The 22,624-nt window shown below is 41.0% G+C and overlaps 1 protein-coding gene across 2 annotated transcripts in view; it reads right to left on the bottom strand.

The window, feature by feature from the left end:
- The window catches only part of GBA2 (glucosylceramidase beta 2), a 2,751,058-nt gene that overhangs the window by 1,403,075 nt on the left and 1,325,359 nt on the right, over positions 1 to 22,624 (bottom strand). For both annotated transcript variants that reach the window (XM_044078535.1, XM_044078526.1), the window contains exon 6: positions 19,854 to 19,956. In XM_044078535.1, coding sequence (XP_043934470.1) covers positions 19,854 to 19,956 — 103 coding nt within the window. The remainder of the gene's footprint in view (positions 1 to 19,853; positions 19,957 to 22,624) is intronic.

Raw genomic sequence — 22,624 nt, forward strand, 5'->3', positions numbered from 1 at the left:
AGACCTCAGTAAGGCTCCTAGAAGACTTAGAAGAGGCTACTTGATGGCGGTCTAGAATGTCTAACAGGAGTCTGCAGTAGCCTTGAGGGAGATGCAACCCCCGTGCCCAACTCTAGACTTCAACACCTTGCTGTAGGATCCGAAGTTGAACTGGATGCTCGAGGAGAACTGGCTACATGAATAATGGAGGTTGGATCCAAGGAGTCTTTCGGATTCACTGGCGATGAAGTTGGTCTCTGATCCAACCCTGTCAGATTCGAATGTCTTGGAAGCTTGGACAGTGGCTCTAATGAACCTGGGGATGGCTTGTGAGGGCGTTTCTTCGGGTCCACGGACCCTACCATGCTCTTGGAGGGGGGCTTGAGCCCCTGGAGAAACATCAGAAGATGCAGGCAAAAGACCCTTGAGAATGAATTTGTTCTTGCAGTCGGCGATTGCCCTAGATTAAATCCCTTGCACAAAGAGTAAGCAGACTGCAGATGTTCAGGACTAAGACAATAAATGCGTTTATTGCGAGTGTCAGAATGTAGTATTTTATGTCCACATTCTGAACACTGTTTAAATCTGGTGGGTTTTTCAGACATGATGAAAAAAACACTAAAGGCAAAAGTAAGGCTAAATACCTATATGCATATACTATCTAAATAACTACAATTATTTATTTATTTTAAAAAAAAGATAATGGCGGACAGAGAGAGAGAAAAGGTGCGGGCAAAAGCCCAACAGCAAAACAAGGAAAGGGAAAGAGAAGTTACATACTAACCTTACACTGCTAAGGAAGGGGAGGTTAAGAGTTATGAGAGAAACAACAAAAACAAAAAAGACTTTTCTGAAAAATGAGCTGAAAGATAAGTGTATGAGTCCCACTAAAGTAGTAAATGCATAAGACACCAGAACCACGCCTGTCACTGCTGTGCAGCAAATGAGATCTGAGAAAGTTAGGCAGGGGACAGAGCATTATGGGAAGAGGGACGAGTTTGAGACTTGGATACTAGTCTGTAAGAAAATGCAGCCAAGTCGGATTTGAGGGTCAGATCAGTGACCCAATAGTGAGAAGAAATGAAAGGGACAGGTTCATATAATATAGTCTACCTTCCATGATTGAAGAAGATCAAACTGGCTTCATCTTAAACAGAAATACTTATGATAATATTAAAAGAATAATCACAATAACTGACTATGCAAATAAAACAAAAGAAAACTTAAAATTAATGAGTCTTGATATAAATAGTGTTTTTGACTTAGTAAACTGGAAATATCTCTTGTTAGATGTCGAAGAATATAATTTCTCAAGTAACTTCACATATCTTATTAATCTTACTTTTAATGATTGTTTTGCATATGTTAAAAAGGTACTTTTACTTCCAATTCTAAACAAATTTTGAAAGGAGCCAAACAAGGATGTCCTCTTTCAACTGTGCTTTTTACCCCAATTATGGAACCATTTGCTAATTTTCTAAGATCAAATATAGATATAAAAGATATTAACATCATCATCTTCTTTCATCATCATCTTCTTCTTTCGGCTGTTCTCGTTAGGGGTCACCACAGCGGATCATCTGTTTCCATTTCTTCCTGTCCTCTGCATCTTGCTCTGTCACACCAACCATCTGCATGTCCTCTCTCACTACATCCATAAACCTTATCTTAGGCCTTCCTCTTTTCCTGTTACTGGTAGCTTGACCCTTAGCATCTTTTTCCCAATATACTCAGCATTCCTCCTCAGCACATGTCCAAACCAATGTAATCTTGCCTTTCTGGCTTTGTCTCCAAACCTTCCAACCTGGTCTGACCCTCTAATATACTTATTCCTAATCCTGTCCACCCTCGTCACACCCAGTGCAAATATTAACATCATTAACTCTGCCACATCCAGCTCAAACTCCTGCCTTTTTGTCAATGCCACTGTCTCCAATCCATAAAACATAGCTGGTCTGACTACCCTCTTGTAGGCCTTCCCTTTCACTCTTACTCAGCCATTGGGGATGCACAAGCCAGTGCATTTCTTTGTGCCGGTCCCAAGCCCAGATAAATGGGGATGGTTGCGTCAGGAAGGGCATCCGGCGTAAAACTTCACCAAATAACTCATGCAGACACCAGTAAATAAAAGGTATTAACATAAATGAGAATTTAAACTCTAAAATTCAGCTGTTTGCTGATGACATCCTACTGACATTAAATGACAATAATCCCCTGTGTGCAGTTTTCTTAGCAATGGATGTATTTCAAAGAAAATCTGGTTTAACATTTAACGATGAAACAAAAATCATACCTATAAATACAAATAAGAAAATAATCAAAAATAAATTCATTAAACATATTGTCAAACAGAAGAAAATTAATTATTTACGAATAATTAAAACAGATAAACATATAACTCATAATTATACTAACAGTATAAACAATATAAAGAATCTAACTGACAACTGGAACAAAATTGTCTTCACAATGGAAGACAGGTTATCTATAATCAAAATGATCTTACCAAAAATGTTATATAATATACAATTACTATCATTACCCCACCACAAAAAGTTGTATTAAAGAATTTAACACTTTAATTCTGAGATTTTTCTGGTATCTCAATAAACCAAGAATTGCCTTAAACCATCATATGAGAGAGATGGCAGCAGGAGGGATAGGGCTACCAGATCTAGAATTATATTCATCATCATCAATTATAAAAATGCTATATCTTTGGATTAATAACACTAATACAGCTACGTGGAAAGAGAGTTTAAGAAATCTTTTTATAAACTCTAAACATAATAGATATTCTAATAATTATCTCATACTAAAGTCTACATTGGTTAGTAAAGTATTACCTTCTATTAAAACGTCACCAAACAAGTGACTCCTGTTTCATTTCTACTATATTAAGCACTTTGAAAAATGTTATATACAGAAACCTGGCATATATATATATGTGTATGTATATATATATATATATATATATATATATGTGTATATATATATATATATATATATATATATATATATACATACATATATATATATATATATATATATATACAGATATATACATATATATATATATATATATATATACACACACATATACATATATATATATATATATATATATATATATATATATATATATATATATATATATATATATATATATATATATACATATATATATATATATATATATATATATATATATATATATATATACACACACACACACACACACACACACACATATATATATATATATATATATATACACATATATAGAAACCAGGGTTGGGTGGGTGGCCTAATGGTTAAGGTGTTAGCCTTACAAACGTGAGGTGCAGGGTTTGAGCCTCACAAGGGATAATTGGCTGGGCTTACAATGGCTCACAAGGGCAGTTAGCTTAGTACTAAACTATGAACTATGTACTAAACTATGAACATATAAAGCATGGATCTTCGTTATATTTCCTATGGCATACACCCAAAATAACATCTCCACCTCAAAGTTAGAAACAATGATCACATTTAAAGAGAATAATCTGATATATTGGTTTAAATTAATGAAAGATGCAAAGCTACATTCTGTTGATTATATTAAGAACAAATATAATTTAGATAAAGACGGGGCTAGATGTACAATCCTGCAGACAACATGTAGAAGGGGAAGTTAAGTTAATGCAATCAAAGATAAGAGATCATATCACAAAATTAACTGAATATCAAATATTCTTAATGCAACAAAACACATTGGGACAGGGTTAAATTAAATAGAGTTGTGAGGAGAGAAACAATAAGTTGTAATGACAATTACTGGAACTATTTTATCCAAATTAATAACAGACCTCTGAGTAAAGCAGATAAAAATTCTAATATAGTCTAACATACAACTTCATCTCTTAGATGCAATCTCTTTACTTGTAATTTGTTATATAGATCTTTCTTCAGGTTTGTGGTCTGCACTGTAGTGGCAGAACAGGTAGCTTACATCCTTCTAAGTCGGGAACTGCTGATTGAGGGCTCAGTGTCTGTTATTCTAAAAGTGTATTAATTCTGGTTTAAGCACTTGGGCTTCAGGCGAGTTATTTTACATTAGGAGGGTTCGTGGTCTGCACTCTTGCGGAAGGAGAGGCTGGACTCTGCCCTTCTGAGCTGGGAATTTCTGGTTAAAGGCTTATAGTGCCTGCATATCTGAACTGCTTCTTACTGAAATTGGTACACCTTGTTTGCTGTAGCATAGACTAGATCCAGGCCTGCTGAATCTAGCATTGTTTGTATAACTTGAGCACTAATCCAGGCATTCTTTAAAGTATTCAATTGTATTTATTACTGCTTGGTAGTAACTTGATTAGAGTGTAGCTATCATTCTAAATCTTTTGGATTAAGCACTTGGGCTTCAGACCAGTTGTTTTACATTAGGAAGGTTTGTGGCCTGCACTGTGGTGGCAGGACAGGTAGCTTACATCCTTCTAAGTTGGAAACTGCTGATTGAGGGCTCAGTGTCTGTTATTCTAAAAGTGTATTAGTTCTGATTTAAGCACTTGGGCTTCAGGCCAGTTATTTTAGATTAAGAAGGTTCGTGGTCTGCACTCTTGTGGGAGGAGAGGCTGGACTCTGCCCTTCTGAGCTGGGAATTTCTGGTTAAAGGCTTATAGTGCCTGCATATTTGAACTGTTTCTTACTGAAATTGGTACACCTTGTTTGCTGTAGCATAGACTAGATCCAGGCCTGCTGAATCTAGCTTTGTTTGTATACTTGTTGTTTGTTTGCTTGTTATTTCCCTGAAACACTAATTCCACCTAAAACACGGCTTTTCAGCGCTTCTGTGGATCCCTAGTGATATCTGCATTGCTTACTGTACTTATTTTTCCTTGTTTCACTTGAAAGAAAGTTACTGTTTGTCGTTTTTGCATTTAAGTTACCTGCAACACATTGCATTTAAGTTACCTGGCACTTGCTCACTAAGTCAGCACTAAAAAATTAAAAGCACTACACCCTCACAAACTCCCCTTGAGTACCTTGTTCCCCATTGGCCCTTTTCAATTATAAAGGAATTCCCAATACTATTCTAGCACGTCCAAAGGTCAGTTGCCAATCTTCTCTCTGGTCCAGCTGCTGAATCTGGGAATCTTGAGGCAATGTTACAACTGCCTCATGTACACAGACAACCCTCTCCTCCTCCCAACAAATTCCAACACATGTGAGAGATGCAACCATATAGCCAAACTGGAGGCTAAGCTCTCTCAACTCAGTACTGGCGTAACCAGTCAAGAGGAGAAGGAAACCACACTCACTACAATTCCAGTCTCACATAGACCTACCACGACAGCAAACCAAACACAAACACACAAAAACATACTCGGAGGCTCTAAATAAAAATCTGCCTAAGCAGCAGAGACCTCCAAAGCAGACACCCAAACAACCACTACCCCAAAACAAAACACGTGCAACACAAAGATCACAAAGCCAGTGTGCCGAACAGTCACAGCCCTTAAGGCTAAACAACACACATGATACACTTGCAATAGGTGACTATAGTCAGCCACATTGATGTCCCGCTCACCAGTCTGAACAAGGAGAAGGTCACGGGTGAGCTGCCTGTCAGGCGCTAGGATCCGCCACATAACACAAGCACTCAGGTCACTCTAAGGCAAGTACAAATATGACTCAGTCATTGTCCATGCTGGTGTGAATGACCTGAGACGTACCTCCCTGGACTACATGAAAAGAGACATAGAGGAGCTCTCTGAGCATGTAGCCCAGGCCGGTATGACCCTGACCTTGAGTAGCATCTTACCCTCACCAAGAATGATGCCACAATATGAAGACATGATGATCAATTTCAACAATTGGCTTAAGTATTGGTGTCATTCAAAGGGGATCCAATGCCTGTCAGCCTGGGATGACATGCTCGACAAGCCATGATGCTTCGCTAGGGATGGCTTGCACCTGTCACCCCTGAGCTTTCTGATATTGGCAAAGGCTCTTGCTACCCCCATAGTGCCTTTTTTAGGCAAGGCTCAAAAGACAAACCCACCTCCATAAGTATCACAAGGGATAAGAAACTAAGAGTAATGCTACTCAACGCCAGAAGTCTAAACCTCAAGATGCATGCACTCAAAACTCTCCTTAGCATAGAGAACATCGATATCTGTGCAGTAACAGAAACCTGGTTCAAGGCTCCCGAGAGCAGCCCAGCACTACCAGGTTATACCTCATACCATGCTTTTTGGCCCCAAAACTTGGACCAAACCACAAAAGGAGGGGGAGTATCAATATTCGTAAAGATACCCACACCTCCAGGTTGGTGGCACAGCACGAAGCATCAGAGACTATCCATGTGCAACTAACAGTGGGTAAAACTGCCTTCCAGTTTATAGCCTGCTACAGACCACCCTCCCAAACCCAGGAACCCCACTCGGCCTTCCTGAGAACACTGGAAAATATGAAGGTCTCTCCAAACACCATTATATTGGGCGACTTCAACTACCCAAACATAGACTGGGAGCATTACTCTAGCTCCAACACCCTAGCCCAAAGGTTCCTAGAATTTATAAACTCAAATGCTATGGAACAACTTGTTACCCCCTCCCACAAGAGGGGAAAACATACTGGGCCTGATCATCACCAACATGGGGACTCTACACTCCAGACTAGAAGTGTATCCCTCACTGGTAAGATCAGACCATAAACTAATCTCCCTGGATATTCACATCCCGACCCCACCCCCTGCCCAGAAAACCACAGTGAAAAACTTCTCTAAAGCAAATTTCACACTCCTCAAAACAGAGGTAGAATCCTTCAAAGCCCCCGGGCCTGTGGAAAATACAGCCCAGACTGCAGAATCCTTTATAATCGCATTCTATGAACACCTTCAGGAATGCATGGATCATGCAATCCCAAATAAAACCAAGACCCAATCCTCCAAAGGCAGACGTCCTGTCTGGTGGACCCCAGCCATAAACAAACTATACAATGGAAGGAGGAAGCTACTACATGATAGAGCAAAATCCCAAAAAGGGAAGGTATTTCTGATCAGTATTAGCAAAATACTACGGGCACTCATAAAATCTTCTAAGGCCAGCTTCAAGAGAAAAATTGCACAGGATACTCACAAGGCTTTCTTTAGTTATGTTAGGAACCTGAGTGGGAATTCCCAGATATGCTCAGAATTAGTCCAAAATGACAAAAAATACACCGAACCCACAGACACTGCCAACATCCTAGCTGACAGGTTCAGCGCAACCCCCCCCTTCCCCACCAAAAGAGCAAATATCTATCCCAGCAGAGTGCTGCCCCCCTGACATCTCAGATGCTCAGGTAAGAGCCACCCTCTCCAAAGCAAAAAACACAGCATCAATGGGACCAGATGGTGTCCTGGGCTGCATCCTACATGAACACCAAGAAGAGCTAAACCCAAACATAAAACTACTGTTCAATCTCAGCCTTACTACAGGATATGTACCCAAAGATTGGCGTACTGCAACAGTGGTCCCTCTCCACAAAGGTGGTGCCTCAATGGATCCTGGAAACTATCGCCCCATAAGCCTGACTAGCTTGGTCTGCAAAGCTATGGAAAGGATCATCATGGACTTCATAAAGATAATGGGGATCTACAGACCCAGGATCCTACCCAGTTCGGCTTTTTTAAGGGCAGATACTGCCTCTTAAACCTGGTTGATTTCTTTGAAACAGTCACCAAGGCCATTGACGAGGGGAAGGTGGTCCACACAGCCTACCTGGACCTCGCAAAAGCCTTCGATACAACACCCCACTCGGGCATTATAGATAAGATCACCAGCTTAAATATAAACCCCTATGTCACTAGGTTGCAAACTGGCTCAAGGACAGAACCCACATGGTTAGAATTGCTGGAGCCATGTCAGACTCCAAGGCTCGGTCCTGGGACCTCTCTTGTTCGGTATATATTTCTTGGAGGTACAGGCCAACATGGAAGGACTGTGGCTGACCAAGTTTGCAGATGACTGCAAACTGGGTGCCATAATCGACTCTCCAGCTGACACAAGCATCCTCCAAAAGGGCCTCATAGAAACAGACAACTGGTGCCAGAGCCATGGCCTCAAGCTAAACGCCAAAAAGTGTATAGTCATCCCCTTTGGCAAAAACAAAGTGCCCACAAATTACCACATAGGTGGTAATCCATTAAGTACAGAAGAAGTAATTAGGGACCTGGGGACCCAAGTTGATGGCAATCTCTCATTTGACAACCACGTGGCCGAAGTGGTTAGAAAATCCTTTTATATAGCCCACCTAATCATGAAGGGATTCACATCTAGATCAGGGGAGGTCATCGTGCCTCTTTACTCATCCCTCATCAGGTCCACAATTGAGTACAATGCCCCTTTTGGGATGTACCTTACCAGACACCTGCAGCAACTGGAAAGACCCCAAAAGTACCTCACCAAGAGGATCAAAGGGCTCAAACAGATGCCATATGCTGCCCGGTTAAAGAAACTTCAGCTCTACTCAGTGGCATACCGCCTGCTCAGAGGCGATCTGTGCCTGAGGTATAAAGCCACGTCCAACCCGGAATTAATGGACATGCTGCACCTCAGAAAATCCAAATCCCATCGAGCTACTCGCTCGAGAGACTTGAACCTCAGCACTGAAATAAATAGGACATGCTGGAGGGACAGATTCATAACCCAGAGGCTCCCTTCACTCTGGAATAAAATCCTAGTCCAGGTTAGGCAGAGTCCCTCACTGACTCTCTTCAAGAGGAATCTTGATGAGTGGATGGGAGATCGTAGGTTTACCCCGGGTATCACTTCTGTGTCACTGTTAGACAGAGGCACAGTATACCAACCTCGAAAAAGGGCATAGCAAAATTAATTTAAAATGGGTAGCGAAAGCCAAACACACTCTGGCTAGGCTTATAAATGCCCTAGGGCAGATAGCCTAGTATGAAACTATGAACCTATGAAAAATGAATTAATGTTCAAGGAGAAACAAGTTCATTGGAGATGTAAACAAGAACTTAAAGTGGATTGCAACACATGTTTTTTGATTGTACTGTCTTAGCACCTTATTGGAATAACAATCTGTTTTTACAAGCTTTTTTTGAGGAAAATAAATTAGTGATTTAGATAAAACAAATGTAACACTCCTATTCCTATATGTATTAAAAAATGAAAAATCACATTTTGTGGTGTATACTATCTATAGCATGAAAGGTTATAATTCAGAATTGGAAGAATGAATCTACACCCTCCTTCAAATAATTTATAAATATTGCAACTGAAGTCTGTCACCTGGAAATCATTACAATTAAGTCAAGAACAACCAGAATAACCTCTTACTACAATGCATGGACAAAACTTAGAGATCTGACTGACAAGCAAAAATAACTGCATTTTAGATTTAATGTAAGGTATAATAACTTGAATGACTTGGTCAATGGACACTCCTGTAAATAGTTATTTCTTGTGTGTGTGAGGTTTAGTTGAATTTTTTTCATTTATTATGCTCACAAATCTCTGACTGCAAATATTGCTGTAATTATTTTACAAAGTGAAAATAAAAACTTAAAAAAAAGAATGTCTCTGAAAGAGACACCTTCATGTGGTGATTTTGGGGACACTTCTCTTTCGATGAAATCAGTAACCTCGTGATTGACTCCTGAAGGGAGTCCAAGTGCCTTCTCTTGCATTTTCCTCTTCTTAAGGGCTTCTTCGGTGGGATGCTCTGGTGAAGTATCGGAAGAGATAGTAAAACCTTGCTGGGTAGCCTGGAGACTTTGAGCTGGCTTTCCCTGTGGTGTAGAATGATGTGGCTCAAAATGCAGAAACATCTGGGATCCAGAGTGAAGATCTGAAGGGGTAAGATCTGTCCATCCTGCTGGTGCACAGAACATTCTCTTCACTACCTCAAAGGTAGAATGCTCCAGACAGAAGGAAGACAATGGAGTCAAGAAGCCAGGCTTCTGGCCAATCAGTTCCCCCTGCCCTGAAGGCAATTTACCTGAGATGAAAGTCAGAGCCGAACTGTCCAATGCAGAAATTCCAAGGAGCAGACATAGCTCTAAAAACTTCGTTGGTGACCTACACATTTGATCCCACAGGGGCACTTTGGCTCAGAGAGTCATCCAGCTCTGAAAAAATTGGAGCCAGTGCACTCAAGAGACAACTTCGGACCTAATATCTTCCGATCAGAACCAGATGGGCCCAGAAGACTCAGATCCAGGGACTCCAAAACAATTGGTCGGATCAGAGAAGGAGCTGAAATCAGCAAAGTGGTAGAAACACAGGCTTCCCAAAGGGGTTGTAGCCGGGAGAACATCTATCTGTATCTGCACTGAGAGGAATGTCATCATCATTCTGTCCACATCAGCTTCGGTCAAACTTCTGGAAGAACTGGAAGAACTAGAAGAAGCTAGGATGGGGACCTAGAATGCTGGTGTTCCAAAAAGGGAGAAGGTACTACGGAAGGTATCAGATCCAAATTTGGAGAGTACCTGGTCCTGAGTAACAGTTTCAGATCTGAGGTGTTGGGATCTGAGGAGGATTTTGTTGGATCTGATGCTGGCAGAACTACAACAGCCTTTGGATCCACTCTATCTTTTCTCTTTGGCTGCTCCAAGGAAGATGGAGTTAAGTACCCTAAAGATTTAGGAGACTTAGTAGAAGACTCCTTCAATGTCAATTTGGGGGATTGAGCCCCAGCAATAGCTTCTGAGAAAGAAGTGTGAAGTAACCCCTTCAGAATAAGTTTATTCTTCCTAATTGCAATTGCACGCGGATTAAAGTTTTTGTAAATACACAATCAACTTCTAGGTGGTCTGGGTCCAAGCAATACACACACAAAGTGTGAGCGTTGGACAAAGGCAAATTGTGTCCGCACTTTTGGCACTTCTTAAAACCCGAAGGGCCTTTTTCTGACTTCCTGACACACTGACACAAAAAGTCAGATAATTAGAAAGAAAAATATTGTTTTTTAAACAGGGCATAGAAACAGAGAGATACCAACGATGGTACCAAGAATTACACAAAGTGTAAAAGAGAAAATAATTTAATTATAAACAATGCCAACTATGGTAAGAAAGAGCTACAGTATAATAAAAGGGAGGATTAACTACTAACAAGATTAGACAAGAAAATATTAATACACTTATCTGAAACAAATCGCTTGAGAGCTCAAGATGACCATGTCTAATTGTGAAAGTGGCAAACGAAATCTGGGGTATATTAGGGGTTGGTGCATTATGGGTAAGGGAGGAGCTTGAGAGATTTTTGGTGGCCACGAGCGAAAGTAACGGCAGAGTTGAATCCGAACCCAACAGTTGGCGACAGAATGAAAATTGACAACATCAGATAAAAATATTACAGTAGCTAAGAGTACACTGTGCCACTGAAAATTTCCAAAGTGGTACTGAGGAAAAAATTTCCTGCATGACTCTGAGGACCAGTGGTCCTCCGATGGTGAGAATGCATACAAACAGCAAATACAACACTGGATTGACATGGGTATCCTGTAGCACCCAATCCAGTACCTTTGCACAGAAAATAAAATTACTGCTTTTGAAATTTGGACACACCAAGGGAAATCAAAAGGTGGGTAAACACCAAATGTAAACAATGATCTACTGTCGCACTAACCATCCCAAAGAAAACAGGTACTTTTAAACATCATTCTTTAAATGTTACTGCTTGCCAATACAGTTCTTTAAAAAGAAAAACATTCTGTGGCATGCCTCAGTCTGCAATTACGACAGAAACCTGAATAAAAGCATTAGTTTAAAATGTCTGTATTTCTGCAACAATTACTGTTGTTATTATTGCCTGATAGGCATGATGTGCCAAAGTCCTTGGGGTCAAACTGTTAAGACATAGGTTCATAGATTCATAGATTAGTACTAAGCTTACTGCCCTTGCAAGCCATTTTAAGCCTAGCCAATCATCCCTTGTGAGACTCAAACCTTGCATCTTGTGTTTGTAAGGCAAACATCTTAACCATTAGGCCACCCTCCCAACCCCATGACTAAATTACGCAAAGAAAAATATTCTAACATTAATTCCACTTTGTTAACCAAGTACCGGACACAAAATATAAACAGAAATATTCCAGCACCACATTAACACTAACTAAACACTATTATGCATACAAAGTACAGAGCAAACCACTGTCTTGTACATAATAGTAAAATTACTCTAATGTGGATATATAATGCTGCAGTTGCAGTACAGCATTTGACAAATGATATGTTGAAAAAGGCAACTCAAACTGGAAGTTGCCAGTCGCATCATTTGTATGACAAAGCTGATGGCTGTCTAGATATTTAAAACAAGCAGCCTTGAACAGACAAAACAATTAAAATAATCCATAATTAACCATACAACTGTATATTTAATAAAACTAAAAGAAAAATCAACTTCATTACTTAAAAATCTCACCATTATGTACCTTTTCCCCTGAAAACTCCAAAGACACAAAAAATGCCTGTCTGCTAAACTGATGTCCTTTGTAATTTTGCAATACAATGACCACATACTCTATCAAATGCATTTCAGAGGACTTGCATTTTGATACCACATACTAAAAATTTTATGACCTGCTCAACAACAAAGTACAGTTGTGTACACCTACCATAAATGTAGATGTTAGAGTGTCTTCACTGTTGCAGTCATAACTGTAGGGTGTTCCTGCCGGCAGGCAGCCCGAGGTCGGCCAGAATTCCAAAGTCTGGGTCCGGTGTCGGCTGTACCAGCAAGTACCTTGACGTCAGAGTGCAGAGGTACACAGCTGACAGCCGACGCCATCTTCTCCAGCCTTTCTTGCCCCAGATGTCAAAAGCTCCCCAAAATATCCAAAAGGTGTCCCAAAGGAAACACAAATACACCACAAAGGAAGAGGAGATAGAACAAACAGAAAACAAGAGGGGAATGGTGGGAGGGAAACCCCGACTGCAACAGTGAAGACACTCGAACATCTACATTTATGGTAGGTGCACACAACTGTACTATGTTCTTCGTGTTTCACTGTTGCTGTCATAACTGTAGGGTGGAATCCCAACGCTGTGAAGGAGGGTGGAGGTTATGCAGAAGAAGGGGCAGCCAGAAGACCCTGCAAGACAGCAGAGGCAAAACCTGCCCTAGACTTAGAATACAAAGGGAGATTATAGTGCTTAGAGAAGGTATGCACTGAACTCCAAGTGGCAGCTTCCAAAATGTCCTTGGTAGGAACTCCTCTGAGAAAAGCTGCTGAAGTGGCAGCTGCTCTAGTAGAATGACTTCTAACAGTGCCTGGAATCTGTTTCCCAAAATGAGAGTAACAAAACCTTATTCCATGAGCAATCCATTTGGAAATAGTTTGTTTAGAAATAGCCCTGCCTAGAGAACTGGAGGCATAAGAGATGAGCAACTGATCAGATTTCCTGAAATCTTTAGTTCTGTCCAGGTAAAATCGTAGTTGTCTGTGTACGTCCAATGAATGTAAAATCCTTTCCCTTTTGTTTTGAGGATTTGGAAAGAAAGTAGGAAGGTGAATAGTCTGATTTAAAGTCACTTTAGAAATCACCTTAAGCATAAATGTAGGATTGGTCCTCAAGGCCACTCTGTCTTGATGGAAAATAAGGTAAGGTTCCACAACCATGAGAGCTTGCAACTCTGACACCCTTCTTGCAGAAGTCAATGCTAATAAAATAGCTGTTTTCCAGGATAAGAACTTGATATCCGAAGCAGCAGCAGGCTCAAAGGGAGGTAAAGTAAGCTTCTCCAAAACATAATTAAGATCCCAAGCAAGAACAGGAGGAGTTCAGGGAGGTCTTAAATTCTTAGCCCCTCTCAAGAATTGTCTCACCAGCTGATGAGAAAAAATGGGGGGGGATCAGTGTTGAAATGAGCTGAGATAGCAGAAGCATGAATTTTGATGGAAGAGAAGGAGAGGCCTTTAAGCAAAAGTTCAGAGAGGTAAAGTAAAATGGAGGAAATATCAGGTAGAAGAGGATCAGAACCTCGATTCCACATCCAAATACAAAATCTTTTCCATTTAGAAGCATAAGATTTTCTAGTGCTAGGATGCCTAGCTTCCAAGAGAACATCCAAAACTTGTTTGGGAAGAGCAGAAGGAATCAAAGGCCTTTGTAGAGCCAGGCAAAGAGTCTTGATTTGAGAGTGCAGCATCTGACCCTGATGCTGGGACAGAAGGGAAGGAGACAGAGGCAGAATCCAAGGAGGTTCCAAGAACAGGTGCCTTAAGGTTGGATACCAGAACTGCAGAGGCCAATTTGGCGCTATTAGAATGATAATCTTGGGTCTGTCTTGTTTTATTTTCAGTAGCACCCGAGGCAGAAGAGGAAGAGGAGGGAAGGCATATCCCGAAAGATTCCTCCAGCTGAAAGACAGGGCATCCACATTCCACGCTGTTTTGTGGAAGGACCTGGTGCAAAATAGAGGCAACTGATGATTGAGATGGGATGCAAACAGATCTATCTGAGGACAACCCCAAACTGTTGTAATCCTGTTGAATAAGTTGGGGTCCAGCATCCATTCATGGGGATCCAAAAGATTTCTGCTTAGGCTGTCTGCTAAGAGATTTTGCTTTCCTGGGATGAATTGAGCTTGAAGATGCAGATTCAGATTTAGAGCTGTGTCCCATAGACTCATGGCTAGTCTGCAAATGGGGTAAGAGTGGGAGCCCCCCTGCTTTGTTTATGTACCACATGACTGTGGTATTGTCTGTACGAATCAGAAGATGTCCTGGTTTTAAAAATTTCTGGAAGGCTAGAAGAGCATGTTGGACTGCCAACATTTCCTTCAGGTTGATGTGCCAGTGACGATGTTTCTTTGGCCAAGAGCCCTGCTGGCAGTTGTCTAGAAAATGAACTCCCCAAGCGTAATCCGAAGCATCTGTGGTTATGATCTGAGAAGGATGAGGCAGACGAAAGGGGTTTCCTTCGTTTAAAGCACAAGTCCTGGACCACCAAAGAAACTCTTTTTGGAGGCAGGGAATCAGAGGTATCATTGTATCCAGGCTGTGGTAATGCTGAGACTATACACTCTGTAGGTACCATTGAAGTTTTCTCATATGAAGCCTTGCATTTGGAATCAACAGGATGCAAGAAGCCATGTAGCCCAAAGCCTGCAGGAATTTCCTTGCAGTGAGCTGAGTCAAAGTAGCCAAGGTTTTGAAAATTGATGCCAGTTGTACTTGCTTTTCTGGAGTCAGGAAGGCCTTTTGTAAGCTTGTGTTTAGAAGAGCTCCCAAAAAGATCATTTGTTGAGAGGGGATCAAATGTGACTTTTTTGTGTTCACTGAAAATCCCAGTAGTAGGAGGAGACGCTGAACAAACTGCAGATGTTGAAGTAAAGATCCTTGCTGTCCGCCTGGATAAGGCAGTCGTCCAGATAGGGGTAAATATGAATCCCTTGGAGTCTGCAATAAGCTACTACTGGAGCCAGGCACTTGGTAAAGACTCTGGGCGCAGTAGATAAGCCAAAGGGCAGTGCAGAGAATTGAAAGTGTCTCGAGCCTGCCTTGAATCTGAGGTATTTTCTGCATTCCTGTCTGATGGGAATGTGTAAGTAGGCCTCCTTCAGGTCCAATGTCACCATCCAAGCATCCTGGGAGAGCATGGGAAGAAGTTGTTGCAGAGTGAGCATCTTGAATTTTGGAATTTCCAGAAAAGTATTTAATACTGAGAGGTCCAGAATAGGTCTCCATGAGTTTTGTTTTCTTGGGACCAGAAATAGTCTTGAATAAAAACCCTTTCCCATCTCTGGGAGTGGAACAGGTTCTATGGCTCTCATGGCCAATAAAGCGTCCACCTGATTTAAGGCCTCTGACCATTGATGTTTTGGCAGATCTGGCCAACCGTAAGACCTTGGCAGAGTATGAAAGTGGAATTTGTAGCCTTTTAAAATCACATCTAAAACCCATTTGTCCTGGGTAATATGCATCCAATTTTGGTAAAAAAGAGATAATTTTCCTCCGAGAGGAGCTTCCAGGCAAGAAGGACCTGTAGCCCAACAGAGGGAGTCATTGGGTCTGCTTCCTTTGTGATTGAGGTCTGTCTTCTCCCCTTCTAGGTGAAGAAGCAGTCCACTGTCTGGACCTATAAGAGGCCTGTGTCTGCGCCCGGCCTCTAGACCGTCTATATCTTCCCCTTTGAGGCCTGTCAGAAGTGGGAAAGGACCAATTTTTGGAGGGCCAATTTCTAGAAAATCTAGGAGGCTGAACTTGTAAAAAATCTTTGACAGTCTGCATAGATTTTGCTTTTTCCTCCATCTTTTTAATAACCTCCTCAGCCTTGGATCCAAATAAAACATCATGTTGAACAGGGGCATCTAACAGTTTCACCTTAACCTGCTCAGGTAAATTCTGCTCCCGAAGCCAAGCATGTCTCCTGATAACAGTACCAGAGGCTGCGGCCCTGCAAGAAGCTTCCAAGGCATCAAAACCACAATGTAAACTATGTTTGCTAACTTGTTCAGTTGCATGCAAAACATCCTGTAATTCCTTGTCCTCTGCACATGCAGGAAAGGTAGAAAGCCTTTGCTTTAAAACAGACAAAAGAAATTGCTGATACTTGAACATGTGAAACTGGCAATTTAAAGCTCTAATAGACAGAGTAGCAGAAGTATAAACCTTTTTGCCCCACCTATCCAAGGCACGAGAATCCTTTTCAGAGGGAATAGGATTTTTAGATGAAGCGGCCTTAGCAGCTTTAGAATCCTGATAAATAGTTTCAGGATCTGCAGAAGGGTTCTTAAATAAGAATTGATGGGAATCAGGGACTCTGTAAAATCTATCAGGCTTAGAAGGAGCAGGCGGCAAGGAATCAGGATTCAGGTTAGCTTCAGAAAAAGCATCATCCACAATATCAAGTACAGGAGGAATAGCCAAAGGTCTGTGTTGAGGTAGAAGGAGAAATTCCCTAAGTCTCTTCTTGGAGGCAGAATAATCCTGACCTTCCCAATGGAAATGCTCTCTCATCTCATGTAAAGTTTCCCCAAAAGAGAAATCTTCAGGGGGAGAAGCAGAGGGAAAAGAGTTCTCCGCATCTGAATCCTCATAAGGAGGAAAAGAGTAATCCTGGTCAGAGGAAGAGACAGAAGACACAGAAGCCTGATCAGAGGAATCATAAGGTATATCCTGTCTAGACCTTTTTTCAGGAGGAGGGTGAGAACCCCTAATCATTGTAAGTAAATCCTCAGCCATCCGTAGTAATTGCTTCTGGGACTTGGGAGCTGAATCCGAAGCAGCTTGAGAAGAAACCCTTGGTTTTACAGGAGTTTTTGTCTTTGCCTTTGTCTTTGTTGAAATAGTTATATGAGAAGGCCTGAAAACTCCCTCAGAAGCCGGTACCTGCACAGCGGTTCCAGACCCATCTGAAGGAGCGACGTCCGCAGGTCCTGCAGCAGATAAAATATTAGGCCTAGATGGCTCCCCATGGGAGTCCGTGTCGGCCATCGGTTCAGAAGTGGCGGACGACAGGGGCTGCAAAAGCGCCTCACTGACGACCGCCGAACCCAAAGCTGGCTCTGTCTGCGAAGAATCCTGTTTGGACCTCGGAGGCCTATCTTTGTCTTTGCGTTTCTTTTGAATTCCGGTTGTCGGTAAGGTATCCAACAACGTCCTATAATTAAATCGTCTACCGAAATAATTCAAGGCCCAATTGTACCTACGCTTGATAGTGCGAGAATTAAAACTGGCACAGAACCGACAGCAAGAAACGTCGTGGTCAGGGCCTAAGCAAGGTATACAGTAATAGTGGAAATCTTTATGAGGAATTTGTTTTCCACACGATATACAATTATTAACTTTTTCTGACATCGGAGGAGCAAGAAAAAAGTTTCCCCAATGGGATACTTAGCTTGAGAAGAGAAGTTGAAAACTTTGGACCGAAGACAATCAAAGCACGTTGTTCTGAATGCGCCAACCAACGACTTGCGAGCTGCTTTCCACCGCACGGCAAGACAGACTGGAGAAGATGGCATCGGCTGTCAGCTTTGTACCTCTGCGATCTGACGTCAGGGTACTTGCTGGTACAGCTGACGCCGGACCCAGACTTTGGAATTCTGTCCGACCTCGGGCTGCCTGCCGGCAGGAACACCCTACAGTTATGACTGCAACAGTGAAACATGAAGAACATCCATTGTTTCTGCAAATGTATTTATTTATTTACTACTTGATAACTGGGTAGGTGGACTGGACCAGAGACCATTGTCATCAAAACCTGAGACAAGAACTGCACTAGCCTCCCAGTTTACAAAAGATTCTGAGACAATGATGCCTAATATTTGTAATTCACTAGTATTATTAGCATTTCAACGAAATCTCCACACACAGATAAAGTTCTTTAAAAGACATATAGGTCTATACCTCTCAGAGGTACAGACTAGCACAGGAGGACTATGGCTGACCAAGTTCGCAGATAACTGCAAACTAAGGGCTATAATTGACTCTCCGGCTGACGCAGACATTCTACAAAAGGGTCTCACTGAGACAGATACCTAGTGTCAAAACCATGGCCTCAAGCTAAATGCCAATGCACAGTCATCCCCTTTGGAAAAAACAAAGTACCCACAAACTACCACATAGGTGGTAGCCCCCTAAATACGGAAGATGTAATAAGTGATCTGGGGACCCAAGTAGACAGTAACCTATCCTTTGATAATCACATTGCCAAAGTGGTTAGAAAATCCTTCTATATGGCCCACCTAATTACAAAAGGGTTTGCATCTAGATCAAAAGAGGTCACTGTGCCCCTCTATGCATCACTCATCAGTCCCATCATAGAGTACAACGCCCCATTTGGGATGTACCTTACAAGACACCTGCAACAGTTGGAAAGACCACAGAAGTACCTCACCAAGAGGATCACTGGCCTCCAAAAGATGCCCTATGCAGCTTGACTGAAGAAACTCCAGTTGTACTCGTATGCATACCGCCTACTCAGAGGTGATCTCTGCCTGACATACAAGGCCATATCCAACCCAGAATTGATAGACATGCTCCACCTAAAGAAAACCATATCCCCTTGAGCCACACGCTCTAGGGATCTAAACCTCACCACAACAATAAATAGGACGTGTTGGAGGGATAGATTCCTGTCCCAGAGACTTCCCATGCTCTGGAACAAGATTCCAATCTACATCAGGCAGAGCTCCTCGCTAACCCTCTTCAAGAGAAACCTTGACGAGTGGATGGGAAACAAAGTTTACCTTGAGGATCACTTCAATGGCTCTGCTGGACAGAGGCACATGGAACTCATCTAAGTGGGCGGCGAAAGCCAACACATTTCGGTTAGGCTTATAAATGCCTTTGGGCAGATAGCCTAGTACCTACCTATGAACCTATAATAAAGGGAAAAAACATTGTTACAATTCAACAAAAAGGTCAAATGAAAGTTTAACTGGATACATAACATAGCTAACAAAATTCTAAAACACCCTTTGCATCTGATTAAACATAATGCTAACAGTCAGTTCAAAGTAATACTGCTTTGCAGCTGTGAATAGTAATAACTCAACAAAGAGGTCAATGAAGTTTTAACTACATATAAGGTATATGTGACAAAGTTCCAAAACATCGTTTGCTTCAGTTTTGTTTAATATCAGTTAACTTAGTGCTACCAGTAACTTCAACAACTAACACTGCTTTGCAGCTATTATCAGTACTAAATATACTGGCTGACAGTCTGGTGCAGCAGGTAAGATGAACTTTGCTGACCTGGATTTGATATGTACAACTGCTTTCTAGCATGTATTGCAAATATAAATAATCAGAAACAGTCAAAGAGCGCGCATGAAAACAAACAGCTGTATCTAAGTAGGTCTTGGTAAGAACATTTATTTTCAGTTCATGTATGTTATGCACATAGCAAATTAAAAAGTGAATTAATGTGCAGATACCTGCAGGTGAATCCAGCTCGCCATCTTGCATCAGATCTCTCCACACCTCATGTCCCATGCCAGACGGATTGAAAGCAGTTAGATGAGACACAGTAGTACCAGCCTATTAAAATTGTTTGGAATGCAAAAAATTAAGAGGTTACTAGGTGCATTAATTATTAAGCTAACTACTACTATCTACTTTCCATTTTTCATACTGTACTAAGTCCCCTAGAAACAGCACTTGTACACTCAAGTCACAACAAGTTGCTTAACTAGTGTTGCAGTGCCACCTGAGAAAACAAGACATTTGTGCCTTGTAGGTCTTATCAAGTTAAAAAGCACAAAAATAAGGAAAGGATAGCATTTTAAAAGAGCCTCTTTTGCAATATGAATCAGCCTGGATTCATGCTTATAGTTAAAGACTTCCTAACGGACAGACTCTTCAGAATCAAAATAGGCTCATCCCTGTCAGATCACACCCTTCCTTAATGGTGTCCCACAAGGCTTTACTCTTGCTCCTCTATTTATCAAGAAACTTCCATGAGACCTTCCCATTAAAGGAAATGCAATATGCTGACAATAACAGTCATAGGTTCATACGTAAGTACTAGGCTAGCTGCTCCTGATGGCAATTTTAACCCTAGCCAGTTTCATTTTATGCTTGAAATAACCTATCCCATTTGATAAGAGATTGGTCTAACCCAACCCATGGTTGATAATTATATATTATCCCTAATGGTAATAAATGAGATCATGCCATAAATATTTTTGGAGAGGATCCATGCATGGGATAAAGCATTTTGGAGCTGCCTCTGTCCATTAGTACATTAGTAGTGCAGGGTGCAGTCCTCAGGTAAATTTTCTGTTTCCCCTCCACAGATCCAAGTTATACTTGAATATCGATAGGGATGAACGTTGTTTAATGTGGATGAAGAGACAGGAGCCTATCTCACAGCAGTAGTATCCCCTGAGACATACGGTCCCTCCAAGCTGGTCTGTTGATGTTGCAGAAAAGGTTTAGTTTCGCTAAACCAAGTATTTCCGATGCCATTTGACCTTTTGATGTGCAGTAAATCCATCAATATTGGGTCACTGTTGTTATAATAATATTAAGCCACTCTTAGATGTTCATAATTATGATCACTGCTACAGTAGCTTTAGATATAGGGTTGTATCTTGAACCATATACAACAGCTGTTCAGCTTTGCTTTCAAAGCTTCAAGGGCAGCACTTTCCAAGCATCAAAACTATTGGTCAGCTTGAGCTGGGCTAACTAAAAAGAGTGGTTTAGACACCAAGACTTTCAGAACTTTCATGCCAACAGAAAGAGGAAGGTTAAAGCCCTTAAAAGGTCAATAAGAGGATAAAAAAATGTATATCTACACACACACACACGTTATAACATTCGTCACTGCACAATTTGTGTGATGCACTGAAAATTCGGTAATATTTGCCAGTTGGTCGAATTATGTAATGGTCAAGCATCATCAGATCAACCATTTCATAATTCAGGGGTTCTTTTCCTTTCTACAAGGTTGTGTGATCCTGGAATTAGTATACCTAATTTCAGGAAGTGTTGGGGCAGTGGTCCCTACAGAAGTTTTTTAATTCAGTTTTGTTAATCGCAAATGTAACTAGTTGGTAAACATTAGCAATTACTTTTTTAGATTACTTAGTTGGTGATAATAGTAATCTTCAATGAGTTCCTTCATTGTTTTATGTTTCGAACAATCTCAATCTCATTTGCGATTATTCCAGATGTACTCATATCTATATATATATATATATATATATATATATATATATATATATATATATATATATATATACACACATATATATATATGGGTCTACTACTTTTCGTTGAAAACTCATTTCACAGAATTTCACTTCAGTACTGGCACTGTGTAGAGTAGTGTAAGGCAAGTATAAAATGTATATGCCCTTTTCCCCACAGTAGTGTGATCCTGGAGTTAGTATATATAATTGGGGGGGGCAGAGCCCCTTACCTAGTTTGAGTTTATATTATATTTCACAGAAAGTTTACAATGCTGAATTTCAAAACTACATGTTAAACTATAGACATGCACACTTACATCACCAATGACCAACTCAATTTATAGGTTCATAGATAAGTTCATAGATTAGTATGTATCACCAATGACCAACTCAATTTAAGACATAACCCCCCCCCCACCGAGTTTGGGTTTAAATTGTCTTTAAATGTTCAGTAATTTGAGCTTTCAGCGATTTGGGTTAGGTGAAATAAAATTCAGTGAAATGAGTTTTCAATGAAAAGTAGTAGACCTATTATATATATACACACACACACACACACACATACACAAATAAGTTATGTACTCACAATAATTTTATATCTGTGTTGTCCATTTTCAATCTTCCCCAAATGATGGGTCTCAGATCTGACTCAGCCGCATCTTCCAGATCCTTAGATCCAACTCTCGAACTCCTCTCTTTACCCATAAAGCTCCGCCAGCTTAACATACCTCAGATCAAGTTTCCTTCCTCAGACTGGGAGGAACAATGGAAATTCTCATTCTTGCAAGGGGAATTTGGGAAAATGGTGTGATATAACCTCTGGATATAATTCTCTGCACCTAGTAATCTTTTGTGATGGATGCCCAGGCTTTATGGTGTAGAGACAAATGCCCTCCAACTGCCACCAGAGGACAACAGTCAGGCAACCTTTCAGGACGCTAGTAGGGTTTTTGTCTGAGAATGAATCCAGGAAATCATGGTTCTGAGGGCCACCTCTGCCGTGGGGGCAG

This window comes from Protopterus annectens, chromosome 1.part1 (genome assembly GCF_019279795.1).
Source record: "Protopterus annectens isolate FY-2018-M chromosome 1.part1, PAN1.0, whole genome shotgun sequence".
Lineage (NCBI taxonomy): Eukaryota > Metazoa > Chordata > Ceratodontiformes > Protopteridae > Protopterus > Protopterus annectens.